At 47.6% G+C, this 18,090-nt stretch overlaps 1 protein-coding gene across 1 annotated transcript; it reads right to left on the bottom strand.

Annotated features, from left to right (window-relative positions):
* Positions 1–15,749: 15,749 nt before the first annotated feature.
* Positions 15,750–17,383, bottom strand: LOC135899748 (putative nuclease HARBI1). Its single transcript, XM_065429076.2, has 3 exons — positions 16,823–17,383; positions 16,112–16,247; positions 15,750–16,045 (listed from the first exon to the last, which is right to left on the bottom strand). Exons 1-3 carry the CDS (start codon positions 17,381–17,383, stop codon positions 15,750–15,752), a joined length of 993 nt encoding a protein of 330 aa, XP_065285148.1.
* Positions 17,384–18,090: the final 707 nt, after the last annotated feature.

Genomic DNA, 18,090 nt, shown 5'->3' with positions numbered 1-18,090 from the left:
CAATATGTCTGTGTTACTGTGAAAAAGAAGAGGCTGTCTTTTACTCTTATTGGCGTCTACCTATCCCCAACCAGTCAGTTTAATAGCAAAAGACTAGAAGATATTATGACTGCTACTCCCGGTCCTTGGATAATAACAGGGGATTTCAACGCTCACCACCATATATGGGGAAGCTCCAGGATAAACTCGAGGGGCAGGTCACTAATATCATTTGCATCAGGCCACAACCTATGTCTTCTAAACGACGGAAGCCCGACATTTCTGCGAGGAACATCGTACAGCAGCTGCCTTGACTTGACTTTTGTGTCACGTTGCCTGACTTCGAGCGTGCAGTGGTTCACCGATATTGAAACCCATGGAAGTGATCACATTCCGACATATGTGAGAATCGATGGACTAAACGCCGCATTACCGGTTGTATCTCGCCAAATCGACTGGTCATTCTTTCAAGCTCGTGTAGAAGACACATGCAAGAAACGTATCGCACGCAAATTAGAAGAAATAATTGCTGACGCAATGCAAGATTGCACGCGCTGCTTCACACATTCATCAAAGCGTACAGAGAATGACATTGAGTTGGAAAGGCTTCGTGCACATCGCCGCCGAGCTGAAAGGAGGTACAGGCGCACGAAGTCAATTCTTGACCTCAGAGAAGCTCGGCGTATGCAAAAGAAGATAAAGCGGCGAATGGATAAGCTAGCGGATCAAAGATAGAAATGCTTTTGCGAGTCCCTGGACCCCCGCAAGCCATTATCCCGTGTGTGGCGTACCCTACGGGGCCTTAGCTCAAGCCCCCAGCAACGACACCCTTTCAACGCCCTTGCTCTCTATGAAAACCGCCGTGAGGTAGAAATTGCGGAGCAATTTTGTGCGAAAGTCGCCGGCGGCACAGTTTTAGCCTTTGACATGACTTCAGGTGACATCCCCGGTCCACGGGGTACAAGTATGGATGCTCCATTCTCTATGGAAGAGTTAGAAGCTGCTATGGCGCTCTGTAGGAGTTCATCTTCGCCAGGGCCCGATGGGATAACATATAGTGATTTGCGCCACCTAGGTCAAGAAGCACGAAGACAACTCCTCAGCTTTTTTAACAGCTCATGGCGAGATGGTGTCGTCCCACAGGAATGGAAACGAAGCCGCCTGGTACCACTACTAAAAACAGGAAAGTCACCGCTCGAACTGGCATCGTATCGGCCGATAGCACTTGCCAGCTGCGTCGGGAAACTCATGGAACGTATGATCCTCATGCGTCTCGAATGGTACCTTGAACACAACAAAATTTACCCTGACTCAATGGCGGGATTTCGACGAGGCCGTTCATCGATTGATAGTGTCATCGATCTGGTATCTTCTGTAGAACAACAAAAATCTCGGAAGCGATTATCAGCCGCACTCTTTCTTGACGTGAAAGGCGCTTACGACAATGTTTCCCATCAAACCATTCTAGACGCACTTCTGACAGTTGAACTAGGAGGGCGAGTATATCGATGGATCAGAAACTACTTGACACAAAGGTCCTTGTTCGTGCGTACGGAAGATGGTCCGACTACCGACCACTACACATGCCGAGGCGTTCCCCAAGGTGGTGTTCTAAGCCCTGTTCTTTTCAACCTAGCGCTTCTTGGGCTGGCTGAATCCCTCCTAGAAACAGTGAGTGTTTCAATATACGCCGACGACATCTGCATCTGGACATCAGCGGTCACTCGCCTGCAGGTTCGCGCAAGGCTACAGCAAGCAGCAACACAGGCATCTGACTATCTTCACACACAAGGCCTTACCATCTCAACAGAAAAATGTGCGTTAGTCGCTTTTACGCGAAACGCGATGTCTGGCTATGCAGTATACATCGATGGCCAGCCTATCTGCTACAAGAAAAATCATCGGTGTTTGGGTGTCATTGTAGACCGGGACCTCTCTTGGAGCCCTCAGGTTGCCCACTTGAAGAAGAGGCTCACATCTATTGTTCACATGTTCAAGTTCATCGCCGGCAAAACATGGGGATCGTCAATAGGCTCCATGCTACAGTTATATCGAGCACTTTTTATCGGATTTCTACGCTATAGTTCTCCCGTGCTTGCCAAAATATGCAAGTCAAATCTTCGAGAACTTCAGAGCTTGCAAGCACAGGCACTACGTGTTTGCCTAGGCCTTCCGCGGAGCGCCTCAACAGCAAGAAACATTATAATGGCTCAAGACTATCCGATCACGACCTACATCAGCACCGACTCGCTCAGGGCCCATGTTCGTCATATTTCACGGATTCAATCGAGCTTTCTTGCCTGTCTGCCAGAACGACGACCACAGGCATCCTTCTCCAACGAGGTCCGCAAGTATCGTGCCTCCTATCATCGGGGTTTACACCATCAGCACGTTCAACCTCAGCTTTGTGGTGTTTTATACAACCTTAAGTGCGTCTTACGGTTCCAGGAATAAGAAAGAAGACCGACCTAGCTACCTTGGCCTTGAAGCAAGCAGCTCTGGATTGTTTGCACTCTTCCTACTTTGACCGAGTCCACATATATACGGATGGCTCTTCCACCCAGACCAGCTCCACCGGGGCAGTGGTTATACCATCACGATCACTAAGCATCCGATACAAGATTTCTCTTTTGACAACATCGACCGGTTCGGAGCTTGTTGCCCTCCGAGGTGCCGTTGATTATATTAACAACCAACCGGCTACTCAGTGGGCAATATTCTGTGATTCAAAGGCGGCCTTACAATGTCTTCTGTCATCTCTTCGTCGCGGGTCCTGTGAACAACTCGCATCGGAGATACGAGAAATTCACCATCACATGATTGCGAAAGGGCACGACGTCGTGTTTCAGTGGCTGCCTGGCCATTGCGGTATCTCCGGCAACGACCTCGCTGACGACGCTGCTAAGAAAGCACACGAAGGAGCAACCCTTGTTTCTATACCTTTATCGCGTACTGACGCAGCCCAACACTTAGGCAAGCTAGCGCACCGTATGACATTGGAGAAGTGGCACACACCTGATTTCACTCAACATCGATTGCATTCCCTCGATCCATCTACGTAACTGCGGCTGTTACCAGGGCTTCCGCGTAATGAGGAAACAATGCTGTGCCGCTTACGCTTGGGCGTCGCATTCACGAATGCATATACGTTTTTGATTGGAATGGCTGATAGCGCCGAGTGCAATGCCTGCGGTGTCGAAGAAACTATAGACCATCTACTGTGCTACTGCCCATCATTTGAAAATGAAAGACAAGATCTCTGCACAGCTCTCAACCAGTTAGATAGAAAACCGTTCACCTTGAACAATATCTTGGGACTATGGCCTCGTATATCGCAGCTACAAAAGGCCACAAAAGCGCTGCTGCGATATTTGAAAGACACAGGATTGAGTCAGCGTCTGTAATCCGGACTGAGTGACTGAACGATATCCCCGGTGGACTTTCTCTTCTTTCTATAATCTTTCCGTCCCCGTTTCCCTTTCCCCAGTGTAGGGTAGCCAACCGGCCTCACTCCTGGTTAACCTCCCTACCTTCCATTTATCATTTGCTCTCTCTCTCTCTCTCTTCTTTTTCAAGAATAGGTGGCGCCACGTGCTAGGAAATCTGAGAATGTTCTTGACGCAGCGCTGTTGCAAAAAGAAGCCTCCACAGCGAAAGCACTTCCAAAGTAATAGCTACCGGCGACTAAGATGCCGATTTCATAACTCCACATACTACACGAGAAATTGAGGTCGCGGAATAATAATGCGCCTCTGCTCTCCTTTGCTTATCTGAACAGCATCAAACCTTCACTTTTGTTGTCGCTGAATAATGGAGTCTGAATCAATACATGAGTGATGGATGAGCTTGCGATTATTCGCAGCCTGCGTTCTCTTCCAAACTTTTAATGAAACACGCTGCAGTTCAGTGATTGTCGTTCTTCTTTTTTCAGGAATGATTACGTAATGCCTGCAGAACAGTGTTCAAGACATACATATATTTCCAAAGAAAGATTGCAGCGGGAATTTTGGGGGGCTGATGGTTATAGCGGTCGAGAAAATGTTGTGTCCCAATGGGCGCAACAGAAGTGATGTTGCGAGTAAACGCTAGAAGACCAATGGGGCCATGAATTCTCTATTTTTGTCGGTGCCTTCGCTTAGCGGTTGAAACTCAAGTGGTATGGCTTGCGTAAGCGTGTTCGAGCAATGTAATTTATTGGATGAAGCAACTTAATATTGCTGAGTTGTTCTAAGCGAAAATTTAATTTTTTGTGCGTTCATTACGGGGCTTCCAAACTTTTGCTTGTTACTATCCTTCGTGAAGTTGCCGTGGCTTTGGCGTTGTGCTGCTAAGCCCTAGGGAGCCCGCTCAAATCCCAGCCACGACAGCCAGAAGTTTGACGTGGGCAAAATGCAAAAAAATAGGCCTAACGTGCTACTTGCCGGATCCCAGGCTTCTTGTTGTGCAATTGAAGCTCTTCAGTTTTTCGCTTCTGGCTGCCCGCGGGCCACAGGAGCATGAAGCCGGGTGTTCGTTTTTCTTGGTGGTGATGGTTTTGGGGATCCGTTCGGCCGGTCAAAACCTGCCAGTGCAGTTTTATCAGGTAGCTCTCTTGAAATTTTAGCAGATGACAAGAAGAGGGGATGAGTGCTCACCGCCATCTTTGTGGGGGTCTCGACGGCGCGCAGCACGGGTGCTTTGTCGCCCTTAGGGACAATTCACACTGGCACTTGGCAAAGGTCGTGCGAGCGACAGCGGTGGGCGATCAAGGGGCCACTGACAGCCGCCAATGTTCACACCTGCGATGGTGACCTGCCCATTGCCAAACCGAAATGTGCGGCTGATTCCGTTCACGCCCTTAACGTTTCCTCGTACCGCTGCACGGAATGTAAAATGAATACCAGCGTACACGTACGTGTACATCCTGTTCCTGCGCATGTGATTGGTGCAGAAGGTTTAGGACTGCAGTCACGCGTCTGAAACATTTAGCAGCGAGTGGCTCATCCAAAAGAATCGCTTTTCGACAAAAGTGATCACTCGTTTGTGATAATTTCGACCGGTAGATTTGCGACAAACTTTGTCGAACAACCTCTGCGAGTCGCAAGTGTGAATGAGGCTTACCTTGCCTAGCCAACTGACCTCTTGCACCGTCTGTCTTGACAACTTCTGGCGTTATCGTAGTGATTGGGAGATAGTGCGATACGGAAGGTGGTGAACACTGGAAGTTCGTAGCGCTCGCGTCCATTTCCTTTTCTGCATCCGCGAAGCAACTTTTTATGAACAGTACTTGATGCACTCAAGCTTGCCGTCTCTGGCAAGTTATATACGCTCGTTATAACACGTTGTGGTGCCTTTTGTATTTAGCATTATCTTCTCACATTTCTTGTCTTAGTGCGGTGGTGCCTTCATTTTATGCTTATATGAGGTGGTAGTGACCGCTGATAGCCAGCGTTAGCTCCGTCCTGTGTGCTTTCGCTGATGCACGACTTAACAAAAATAAAATATCGGCGGCGATTACAATATTCCCTATGGCGAAATTTGGGCGCAGCTCTATACGCGATTTTATTTCGCGATATATTGAGGCAAGGAATTTGGGAGAAGCATGTAGCAAAGTCGGCAATCGTCGAAAATCTGATCTGCGGACCAAGCGCATTGGCTTTTATACATGACTCGTCGAAGGTTCCAGTGTAATTGCTGGTGCCGCGTGGCTTCCAGAAAGTACTACAGAATTATCGTCGCGTATGCAATCAAATTAACAAACAATCGCAAAGCATGACAATTGAAAGGAGCGCGAACTTCATCACACGAAGCAAACCAAGCAAGCGCAAGCGAGAGCTGACGCGAGCAGGCGACAGTGCTAAACGAGTGGTCTGGCTGACACCAGATACGAGTGCGCATCGAGCGGTCGGGCGGGTCCGCATGACACAAGTTCCCTGCGCACAAGTCACTGAAGGGGCCGCTCGCATTGGTGTCGGCCATGGCGGCTCACCCCTTTCATCTCACGTTCCGCGTTCTCTCTTTTATCTTTCGCCATGCTCGTTCCCTCTGTTACGCCGCCGACGCTCGCCTCAGGAACAGACACTTAATCTCTGCGCTCTAAAGCTCCCGTGTAATGTGCTTTGGGTACAGGTTACAAAGACCCTGGTAATCAAAATTATTCCGGAGGGCCCTAACTTCAGGATAGCTCACAATCATAGCGCGATTTTTGCACGTAAAATCACCAGCTTAATTTTCTCCTCACTAGTGCAAAAACATATCTTTACCTTATCTTTCCTGTGCCAGCTTTTCCTTTCCTTTCTTTTGTTATCCTTGATATCGATCGGCCTTGCATTCACCACTTTCAGTTACCTAAGTTGCTCTAATCAGCTAGAGTTAACTTGTTTTATGCCACTTTAAAGCTTCAACAGTTAAATTCAGTAGTAAAAAAGAAGTAGTAGTTCCGCCCGACAGGCGAAGCAACGATTGCGATAACGAATCAGTGGACAGGTATGCGACGTAAAGATAGTTGTTTTATGGCCCATATAAACTTGTAAACTGGATTACCAAGCAAGGTGTCATGCGCGCACAAGCAAACATGAACACATCTGGCAAGATGACCGCGCAATCGCGCTGTCAACACGCTGGCGTGAGGAAACGCAGCAGCAGCTGCAACTCAAGTGACATTCGGGCTGTCTATCACTTCAACGCGAAGTGAGTACCGAGAACATGCATCACGCAAAAAGCAATGAGCCCCCAACACACCTAGACCCTGCCCCCAACGCAGATTGGTCTCAAGTGCGGCCGCGTGACCGCGCACAGCCGCCACGAGCGCAATGGCAGCCGAAGTAGAATGCCACCCCGCTCTCTTCTCTCTCCCCGGTGCCTCGCAACGTCGGGTGCCTCGCGCATGACGGAAAACGGCGTGTTTCTTCCCAGCTTTCCTCTCTTTTGCGCGGGTGAGCCGCGATCGTCTGCTCCGCTCGCACATACGCACATACATCGCACATACAGCGGAGGGCGCGCGGCGACGGCTATCGCTCTTGCAATTTATGCGGAACCTCACGGCGACGGCCACGGCAACGGCAACACCCAAGCTCACGCCGATGGCTGAAATGCGCTTGCAGTGTTCATATAATTGATATACTGCTATACTAAAAAGAAACGGGGACGGTCGTCGCCTTCTATGCGCTGACTGCTACATGAATCGCCGATGCCCGGTCTTATTCAACTGCTTCTGCTGCTGCGGCTGCTCGTCTTCCGACGATAGACTTGCCTTGAGGTCAAGCGAGCGCAAGCCCACATAAATAGAGTGTCTTATGTTTCGTCATGTGATTTCATCTCGAGTGCCCGTCTCTCTTATGCTCTACGAGAAAATGTATAGCAGACCGGGCCAACATGCCACAGAGCAACTTCCTGTTCGCTACTACTACTTACTCTTTTCACACAAGTAATGCCCAATTCTCTTTATCACCTCCACCCCGCCATTCTCTAATGGCCGCGAAATCGAGTGAAGTTGCCGCCTGGCGTTCACTGGCGGATCTAGACAGAATGCGGAGACCACCTTGAATCCTGCACTAGCCACAACGTGATTAAATATGTGCGTACAGTGTGCATGTTCTATGCTGCATGCTTGTAGCGCGCTCGTAAGTGCGGCTATGCTTTCGTTAAGGATGTTCAGAAGCATTTGGCCTTGCCTTGCGCTATTTGCACTAAAATAAAGGATGTGGCTGTACGTGTAGAGCACCCGATGTCCGATCGCCTCGTCATCCGCTCACCACCACTCATTACCTTCTTTTTTGTCGCTTTTTGTTCCCCACGTTATAAACTCATCAGGTGGTCCCAGCGCATTCTCTACATAGGTGCTGCACCAGATGCACCTCTGCGTCGTTGACTTAGTTGTTTGATTCTTGACAGAGGAAATGGCAGCAACTTTCCGCGCCGGATTTGCGAAAGTTGGTTATCTAATTAATACAAAAATGACATTAGCACACTTACACGTGCACACATACACACTCACACAAAGATGCACGCACGCAAGCCCGCAAGCGCACACAGAAACACGTACACATGTACAGACGCACATGCACGCGCGCATGCACGCATTTTAACGACCACGTATCAGCAACGGGCCTAATCAGACGAGTAGGGTAGATGGCATGATACCACACATCAAGCACTTTATATATGAAGGTTCATAAAAAAAGCTGTTGCAGAAAAGAATGCAATATACAAGTTAAGTGTTAATTCGAAATGTAGAGAAGCGTTGAGACATTGGCATAATAAATAGGAATGATGAATAAATACAAGCTATGCATCTTACGGAATATATGCAAGTGAATGAATGAACATAGAAACTAACAAGTGGAAATAAAACTTTAACGTAGAAAACAGAAACTTGAAATATTTGTACGATGCCAAGTTTTAAATGTTTCTGTGGTAAGTGCGCTCAGTGTATTACTGCTCTCGCTTTTTGCTTACACTACTGTTTAATACTAACGTAATGCAAAAACCTATGAGCAAAAACCAGGGCATGTCATGCGTCTGAGTTCTAATAGTGCCTCAGTGCATGGGCTACTGTCAAGACGCAAATATTTTGTGCACTCCTTCGTCCCCAGCAGGAACTCATGTTGCTTTACCGATAAACCGATGCACCAACGCAAATGTTATAACAGCAAAAGGCATCAAGCAATATTTTCTGAGGCAGCTTTCCGGAAACTCGGAATTTCTTTTGATGCTGTGCAAGGGCAAACTACTCATCCTCACCAGAATGACTCAAAACCCAGCTACCTCTCTTTCTGTTTTACAATCGGGGCTGGCGACAAGCATAGGTACAGAGAAGTACGACACATATCAAGTTAGATGCTTCATATTTGCTACCACAGTGCCGCATAACGGCTGCGGAGATTTGGAGAAGAACGAGTACACAGTGGCGCATTGAATGACTGAACGAAAAAAAAATCAAGCAATATCTATCTATATATATATATATATATATCTGCTCACATGGAGATCGACCAAGTGGCGATCACGCAAGACCAGCTGGGGAAAGCAAACTTCGCTTGCTTTAAACAACTGATTTCTGTAAAATCAAGCTACTTCCGCTCCGGAGAACAATAAGGCGGACACAATCACTCCCTAGGATCTAGCCTATACTTTCGAGGCATCGGTCCCATAACGAACTCCATGCAGCCTCATTCGAGTTTGTACTCGCTTCGCCGTGAAAGTGATAGCACCCCGGTGTTCTTCCTTCGCATTCTTCTAAAGCCTCGGCACGGTAATCACAACAGGCGCTGCCAAAAGGGCGTGCACATCCATGAAAGAAGGCCCATCACGGTCTTGACTGGCTAGTCCCGAGAACTCAACCGGCTTCATTTCGCCGCTCAAGCGAGCCAATCAAGCTTGGCGAGATTGTTTAGAGGTGTACAGAGGGAGCGGCTTTTGGTTATGAATACACTCGGGGCACATCCATCTCCACGCGACCCCGAAAGAGGGTCGATATCCTTGGAGCCGTGTGAGCTCCTTTATAGCCCTCGCAACACGGAAGCTCTGCTTTCCCTAACCGAGTGGCTCAGAAGCAGGAACCTAGCCAGACGTTTTACCTAACGAGAAGGTTTCATGGGTGAAGGGATTTCATAAGAAACAACGTGAAAACACAAAGAATCGAAGTTGCTTTTATATTTTTGCAGAAAATTCGTACTATCTTCTATATTACTTTAATGCTTCGCTGAAACGCTACCGCCTCGGTCGCCTTTTTAAAGATCACTTTTTAAAAAGAAACCCTTTAGGTTTCTTTTTTAACACGCTACTTTACTCCATTTTACCATCCTCCTTCCAGCAGAAGAAGACCTCGTTGTAAACCAGTATGCTGTGGATCAGCTCAGCCGAGCATTCTCATTGCTGCCGTTTGAACAATGGGCAAGACGATTCCAGCGCATGAGTATACAAACTTGGTTCATGTTGATCCATATTTTTACAGCAAGCGATCCCAGGGGAAGATTGCGCTACCGGTATTTTTCTTTCAGTTGGGAGACTGTATCTGCGTTTCCACTTCGCATGATTGACCTGCTTTTTGTCTGCTTAGACATAGAGCTCAGGGGCGCGATCTTGTACGCGTTCCAAAATAGAACGGACCGCCTCCGTTCGAAACGTCACGAAATAGGCGGTTCGCAGTGTTCGCGAGAACGAGAGGAAGCAAACAGCCAATGAGCGAAGTGGAAGCCTGCGTCACGCTTTTGGCGTCTGCTTGGGGACCGTATAATATATTGAGAAGCGTTTGCAACATGTTGAGAAATATTTTGCTATTATGAGTGAATAGCAAAATGTGTTGGTGTTGCTTTTCAAAGATTCAATTTGGAATGCAAAACGACTGAAACAAAATATTGCGGTTAATGCCTTCAAATGGCGCTAGGTGGTGTCGCAGTTTTGCGAAACGTTTAGTGATGGCGCTAGCTACCACCCCGTTTCAAGCACACGGCGCGAATTTTGAAGCGGTTGGTTCAGTCGTTCAGTTGAAGCCATGGTGCTTAACGTTGAAGCACCGGCGAAGGGGCTGCGCGTGTCGGAGGCTCAGAAGGAGACGGTGGTCGCCTTCATGCAAGAGCATCCCCAGCTGGCCATAAGATCCAGCGAGCTGGGGCCACGCTTCACTGCTGGCGACCGCCGACGGCTGTGGCAGGAGCTAGCCGACCTGCTCAACGCGCATGGCCCCGTCGTTAAAACCACGGAGCAGTGGCAAGAGTGGTGGCGGAAGCAGGTCTTCGAGGCCCGCCGCAACGCTGCCGCACTTGCCCAAGAACAAAGGTGAGTGACCGTCCAATGGCCTGGGCGATTTGTCCTTCGACATTGGCGTGTATTTTCAGAAGCACTGGAGGGGGGCGGCTACACGGCTTCTATGGCAGGATACTGCAGCTGACAGGGACGGTCCGCCTCCACGGCGTGACCGACCTCCCCTACCAAGAGGTAAGCACACTGCCGCCGTAATATCATGGGTTCCTGAATGGTGCCGATTTAGAGTTTGTCATTATCTGTAAGTGCTACCGTTAGCAGAACGCGACACCGTTGGTGAACAGGAAAATAGCGTAGGAGAGAATGGAAAAGCAGGTAGGTTAATGAACTAGAATCCCAGTTGGCTGCGTTTTCGGGAAAAGGGGGGTTAAGTGATTAACACAGAATTAAAATGACTTCACGGAAGTGCACGAGGACGGTAACACATGGGATCATTAAGCAATCAATAATTGCACAATATTTTCGCAAATTAGTACGAAAACTTGTAACATAGGCATTGTAACGAATAGCCACGCTTATGACATTTTCCAGCAGGCTGACGTCCCCGCCTACTCCATGGAAGTCGTCCTCGAAGACGAGGCTGCGGGCGTGAGCCCAGTGACACGTAAGCATCAGAGTAACGAGTGTTTTAATTATCGCCGTGTCTGTGCAGTTCGTAAACATTAATGTATTTACTCTACAGCGGCAGAGGATCCACCGCGCGGCGCGGCGCCTGCCGAAAGGGTGGCCGCTGCACCTGGTAAGTTATTGATCCTCAAGCTGTTAAATAAAATGAGCTCTTGTATTTTATTGAACTAGCCCAATAAGCCATAACGTGGCCATAGCCACTTTTATTCGTACCATAAAATGCAGTGCAACTGTAGAAAATGCTGTATGCTTTCAGTGTTGCAGCACCCTGTTCGGCCACCACGTCGACAGCGACCTCGACGGGTGGACACCTTGACTACGATGTCGTCGCAGTGCGCCCGCAGCCTGGAACAGGGCAACGAGGTGCTGCAGGTTCGTAGGCCCTTTGGTGTCATTTTACATGAAGGACATAAATATTCTTTATGCTTTGTTATAAGTAAATCATGAATCTGAAAAATAAATCAGCTTGGGATGTAAACAAGAAATATGCGTTGTATAGAGGGCTCGGTAACGTGTCTTGCCACCGATCAACCGCCGGACAAAAGGTTGGTTAGCCCTGAAAAGGGCTGTTTGGTGGTGAGAGATGCATTAGAGTAGATGACGGAAGAGTAGTTCCAGCAGGTCTTTGTCTGTCCAAACGAAGAGGGCATAGCTTGTACGCGATGCTTGACACTGCCAAAGGATGCCATCAGGCCAGTGGCTCTTCAGCAGAGAGGGAATCGTTGTGCACGTTGCAATTCTTCACAACAGCAGCTTGCAGCCGTGAGCTGGTTGCGAGTAATTAGCAACTGATGCGAACAGTTCCACCATGATTATTCATTCCAGGTGCTGCGCAGAATTGAGGCCTCCACAACCCGCCTCGCTGTCGCGGCAGAGCGGACGGCAGCAGCCCAGGAGGGGATCCTGCAGGAGGTGCGCGCCATAGCGCAGAACATCGCTGAGCACCTGCAGCAACCGAGAAATTAATTTATTTTATCTTTTTTATATTTATTTATATATTTTTTCATTTTATTCATTTGTTTCACCAGTTCCGTTTGTTTTATTTATTGTTTGAGTTTCCTTTGAGCAATAGAGGAGGATTTTTTGGTTGAGAGGTGCAATGCGCGCACCCATTTTTGTTCTGTTGTTTGAGTTTCCTATGAGTAATAGGATTTTTTGGCTGAGAGGTGCAATGCGCGCACCCATTTTTGTTCTGTTGTTTGAGTTTCCTTTGAGTACTAGAGGAGGATTTTTTGGTTGAGAGGTGCAATGCGTGCACCCATTTTTGTTCTGTTGTTTGAGTTTCCTTTGAGTAATAGGAGGATTTTTTGGTTGAGAGGTGCAATGCGCGCACCCATTTTTGTTCTGTTGTATTTGCCTCTTTCTATTTATGCTTATCCAGCTGCAATGCCAGCGTCCTTTTTTTATTTCGAAGGCGCCTAGTCATTCACACTGGAATCGTTACAAATAGTTGTCGATTTCTGTGTATGGGTTTTGTACTGAGATATTTATATTGCTTCACTGTGTTGTAGCTTACTGCACTCATTATGAAGCGTTACCGCATAGTGTTTGCACTGTGATATTTTCATTTCGGCCCAGTGAGGCTAAGGTGCAACGACTACAATGTCGTCTTTTTTTCAGAGCACCAAACTAGACACTCTTTAAGTTGCATAGTTTCACAAATGAAAATGACCATCATCAATGCACCACACCAGTGATTGGTTTCCTCTAGTCTTCGTTCCAAGGGAGTCATTGCAAGAATAACGTTCACGCGTGACACTTTCTGGGTGCTGTGAGATTGTAGAGCCAATTATTCATGTTTTATGTAACATGTCTCATCAGAGCTGGCAAGTGCACTCACCTTTTTACAATTATGATTCACCTGTTGTTTAGCATTGCACTACAATTGCTGCCGAGAAATGAATGCTTCTAGTCAGTGACTCATAACACTGACAAGGGAATGGACATACCTGGGATAGTCATACTTTCTTGCAAGGTCACGTAAATGTAACTGCAAGTTTTACATGCCGTGGTGAAAACGAATTGTGTGATGCTGATGTTGCAATGTTGTCACATGCTTTGCTGCCTGAAGCATGTTGTACTACAAGGTTTGTGATGTACTTGTCATCATAGTGTGATAAAGTTGACCTATCTATTTTTTGCGCTTTTACGTTAATTTACATCTACCCATTTGTACATGAGGTGACGAGTGTAATGCTGTCACTACACTCGGCGTTACATTTTGTTTGTGTTTGAATCCTCATGCATAACGCGTTAGTTGCTTGCCTCGCCTGCGTATTCATGCTTGCACAGAAGTTTTGATACACCTAGCACAAGAGATGGCTAGCAAGCATATTTCCTCACTCCTACCAGCGTACATGTACCTGAGCGTCAAAATGCACAGGATGCGGCGGTTGCGTTCATTCTGATATGTTTTATGAACATTTTTCGCACCTTTTGCTGATGGTGACCATGAGTACAGAGTGCCAATCATATGTATTGCTTCCATCAAGTCTGTCATGACTATGATGGGTCAAGGGATGTTTTTATTTCATATTTCATGTGATATTTAAAGAAAAGGCTGCACTTTCACGTTGCTACCGTGTTTCATGTTCCACTAGGAAAGAAGTACTTTGTGATGTGCATATTGCATAAGAGAATGCTAGCTTGGGAGCAGCAGCGAATGCAGTTCTTCACAGATGAAGGGGCATGAAGCATTGCCTTACGACTGCTTCGCGAGTACTACTGTTAATAAGTGGCAGCCTTGGAGACTTGCATAGTGACGAGGGTACAATTGTTTCCACGGCTGTGGCATTCTATTTAAAGGATTCTTTGTATAAGTGTACTTCATCATCATCCTGCTTACACCCACTGCAGGGCAAAGGCCTCTCCCATACTTCTCCAACTACCCCGGTCATGTAGTCCCTGCAAACTTCTTAATCTCATCCGCCCACTTAACTTTCTGCCACCCTCTGCTTTGCTTCCCTTCCCTTGGAATCCATTCCGTAACTCTTAATGACCATCGGTTATCTTCCCTCCTCATTACGTGTCCTGCCCATTTGTTTTTCTTGATTTCAACTAAGATATCATTAACTCGTGATTGTTCCCTCACCCAATCAGCTCTTTTCTTATCCCTTAACGTTACACCCATCATTCTTCTTTCCATAGCTCGTTGCGTCGTCCTCAATTTAAGTAGAACCCTTTTCGTAAGCCTCCAGGTTTCTGCCCCGTACGTGAGTACTGGTAAGACACAGCTGTTATAAACTTTTGTCTTAAGGGATAATGGCAACCTGCTGTTCATGATCTGAGAATGCCTGCCAAACGCGCCCCAGCCCATTCTAATTCTTCTGATTATTTCAGTCTCGTGACCTGGATCCGCAGTCACTACCTGTCCTAAGTAGATGTATTGCCTTACCACTTCCAGTGCCTCACTACCAATCGTAAACTGCTGTTCTCTTCCGAAACTGTTAAACATTACTTTAGTTTTCTGCAGATTAATTTTTAGATCCACCTTTCTGCTTTGCCTCTCCAGGTCAGTGAGCATGCGTTGCAGCTGCTCCCCTGAGTTACTAAGCAAGGCAATATCATCATCGAATCGCAAGTTACTAAGGTATTCTCCATTAACTCTTATCCCCAATGCTTCCCAATCCAGGTCTCTGAATACCTCCTGTAAACACGCTGTGAATAGCATTGGAGATATCGTATCTCCCTGCCTGACACCTTTCTTTATTGGGATTTTGTTGCTTGCTTTATGGAGGACTACGGTGGCTGTGGAGCCGCTATAGATATCTTTCAGTATTTTTACATACGGCTCGTCTACATCCTGATTCCGCAATGCCTCCATGACTGCTGAGGTTTCGACTGAATCAAACGCTTTCTCGTAAGCAATGAAAGCCATATATAAAGGTTGGTTATATTCCGCACATTTTTCTGTCACCTGATTGATAGTGTGAATATGGTCTATTGTTGAGTAGCCTTTGCGGAATCCTGCTTGGTCCTTTGGTTGACGGAAGTTTAAAATGTTCCTAATTCTATTTGCAATTACCTTAGTAAATACTTTGTAGGCAACGGACAGTAAGTTGATCGGTCTATAATTTTTCACGTCTTTGGCGAAACGAAGTGTACTTCGTTTGTGTTTAAATTATCATAATCTGTCGGATGTGTAGATTGGGAACATTGACCATCCGTATGGAGGTGCACTTGTTGTGTATACAAATTTTTTAATGTATTTTCCGCTGTACAAACACAGCCCTGTGATAGCCTAAGGGCACTGCACTTTGTATAAATAAATTATGTATTATGAAAACTCACCATTCCTGTGTCCTTCAGGAAAGGTTGACAACGGCGCTGCGCTGCTCCCTTCCTCTGAGGAACACGTCGCGTGGTGCCAGCACCTGGATGTCTCCTGGCTCCTCTGGCTCCTAAGGTGGTGGCACTTCCCCACCATAATCGTCCAATGTCCAGTCGCCCGCGTCCAAGGCAATGTTATGGAGAGCAACGCATGCATAATTGATTCGCGCTGCTCTATCGGGGCTGTATAGCAGTGTCCGAAAGCGCTGCAAGCAGCGGAACTTGCTTTTCAACACCCCGATACATCTCTCCACAACATTGCGCATGGATGCGTGCTCCTGGTTGTAGTGGCCTTCAGAGGTGGTGCCGGCATGGCTGCCAGGTACTGGAACAAGCAGCCATGGCTCGAGAGGATATCCTGAGTCTCCTGTTACAGAAAGTGGGAGAGTTGAGTGCTCTGCCCTAGTTAGGGGTATGCATTACGAATACTAACCAAGCAGATACTCGCCAGGCTGCAGTTGTGCGGCTAGGCGTGCACGCAGTGGATTATGCTGCCACACCCAAGAGTCATGGCATGAACCAGGGAACCGGGGGTCCACAACAAGGATGCGAAGTTCCGCGTTGCAAACCTGCAATGGGGAGCAATACAAAATACCGCTGCAGATATGCTCGAAATCCGTTCTGTCATTGATATGCACAAAAGAATACACGTACGCTGGTACAAGTAGCAGACTGTTTCAGCCATAGGCATGCACAGGGTCTTGCAATTGGGGGGGGGGGCAATGCGCCCCCCCTTGTGTGGACGCCTATGGTTCGCACTAATTATAGCTAAATGAAAACTCGAGGCCCGATATTGCGCAAGAACCCCCATACGAGCCAAAGACAGCCCATGCAATGGTTGTAAGTACTTGCGTGTTCAAAATGCTTCCATCGTGTCTTCCCTACAGTGTATCCATTTCTGCTACGACTGCTGCCCAACTAAAACAATTTTGGAACGGCAGACTGATTATGCACAACACATGGCACTCACCATTAATCCCGACATGTGGGATTTCAACGAGCTCGTAAACAGTTCCCCGCATGTCCTCTTTTAATCCTTACATTACTTGTTATGCCAGCTTGGGCATTAAACTGAACAAGTGCAACTATGGGCGAGTAAAAACGGCGACAACAGTTTGAAGTAAAACATTCCAACGGTACTTACGACCATGACGTTTAGGGCGTAATAACCCTTTCTGGACATGAAGCTCGCCGTGTCGGCCGGGCTGAGTCCCTCTGGCTTCATGATGGCGATCAACGTGCCGTCGACGCACGCTAGCACGCCTGGGATGGCGCCGCGTCGCGCGAACGCCGCCTTAGCCTCATCCTTGGCAGACGGTGCGAAGGGAAAGTCCACCAACTTTCTCCGGGCAGACACGGAAATGATGGCCTCCGTCACCTCGTGAATGGTGCTGCTCACGGCCGACTGTGCCATGCCTACGTGTTCCTCGCGACCAACGCTCCTCTGGAAGCTTCCGGTGGCGAAGAATCGCAGCGCGCACAACACCTTCCTTTCTGTGGAAAGGCCACTCGCTCGCTGGCATCCAATGATGGGGTCAAGCTCGTCGCACAAGCTACGCGCTGTTCGTTTGGACAGACGAAAATACTGCCGGAACTCTTCTTCCGTCAACTCTTCAAATGCATCGTCTACCTCGGGTCGTCGTCTCTGCGCGACTGCAGCAGCCGCACAGGCGACACGAAAAGGCACGCCAGAGAAAAACGCCATGTTCTCCAACTGTTGGGAGCGCGGAATCGCATTGAACTGGATACAAAAGATGCTAACTGTCCCAAGCATTTACGTTTTAATCCAATCCAAGCCGTTTGGTAGCCGTTCTAATCCGTTCTATCGCTCCGGACGGACTCTCCGTCCGTTCCGTGGCGTTCGTCCGTTAGCAGACGACACGGAATAATTATGAGCAGCAAAACGTCACGGCTCACCTGACAATTGACGTCATGGCATTCGTCGCGGTTCAAATTGACCAATCGTGTGCGGCTCGATGGAACGGACCGCCTCCGTTCTGTTTTGGAACGCGTACAAGATCGCACCACAGAAAACCTCTTTTGTACGGCCTTCTCTGCGTGGTTTAAGGGTTTGCTGGTAGAGCTATCAACAGCAGCACTTATCTATTATATATCTACTAATAAAAAATTGTTATCTAGTAAAATAAAAAGATCATTGCCACTATTCTAATATTCTTTGTCATTCTGTTCCTTGCATTTTCACTTCATAATTTACTTAGTACATATAACTGTGAATGGTCTCTAGGAACACAATAATGTATGTCTCGTGGAATGTTCTGTAACCCTCGAAGGATTTTGATCAACGAACATGAATTGTTCGGAATAAGTAGGACAAAAGGCAACCGAAACCGCTATATTCTGTCTATGATATTGTAGAGTGTGCATCCTAGCTATCATTTCGCATGATTATGA

The sequence above is a fragment of the Dermacentor albipictus genome, chromosome 5, assembly GCF_038994185.2.
Source record: "Dermacentor albipictus isolate Rhodes 1998 colony chromosome 5, USDA_Dalb.pri_finalv2, whole genome shotgun sequence".
NCBI lineage: Eukaryota > Metazoa > Arthropoda > Arachnida > Ixodida > Ixodidae > Dermacentor > Dermacentor albipictus.
This window is presented reverse-complemented; position numbering and strand designations above follow the sequence as displayed.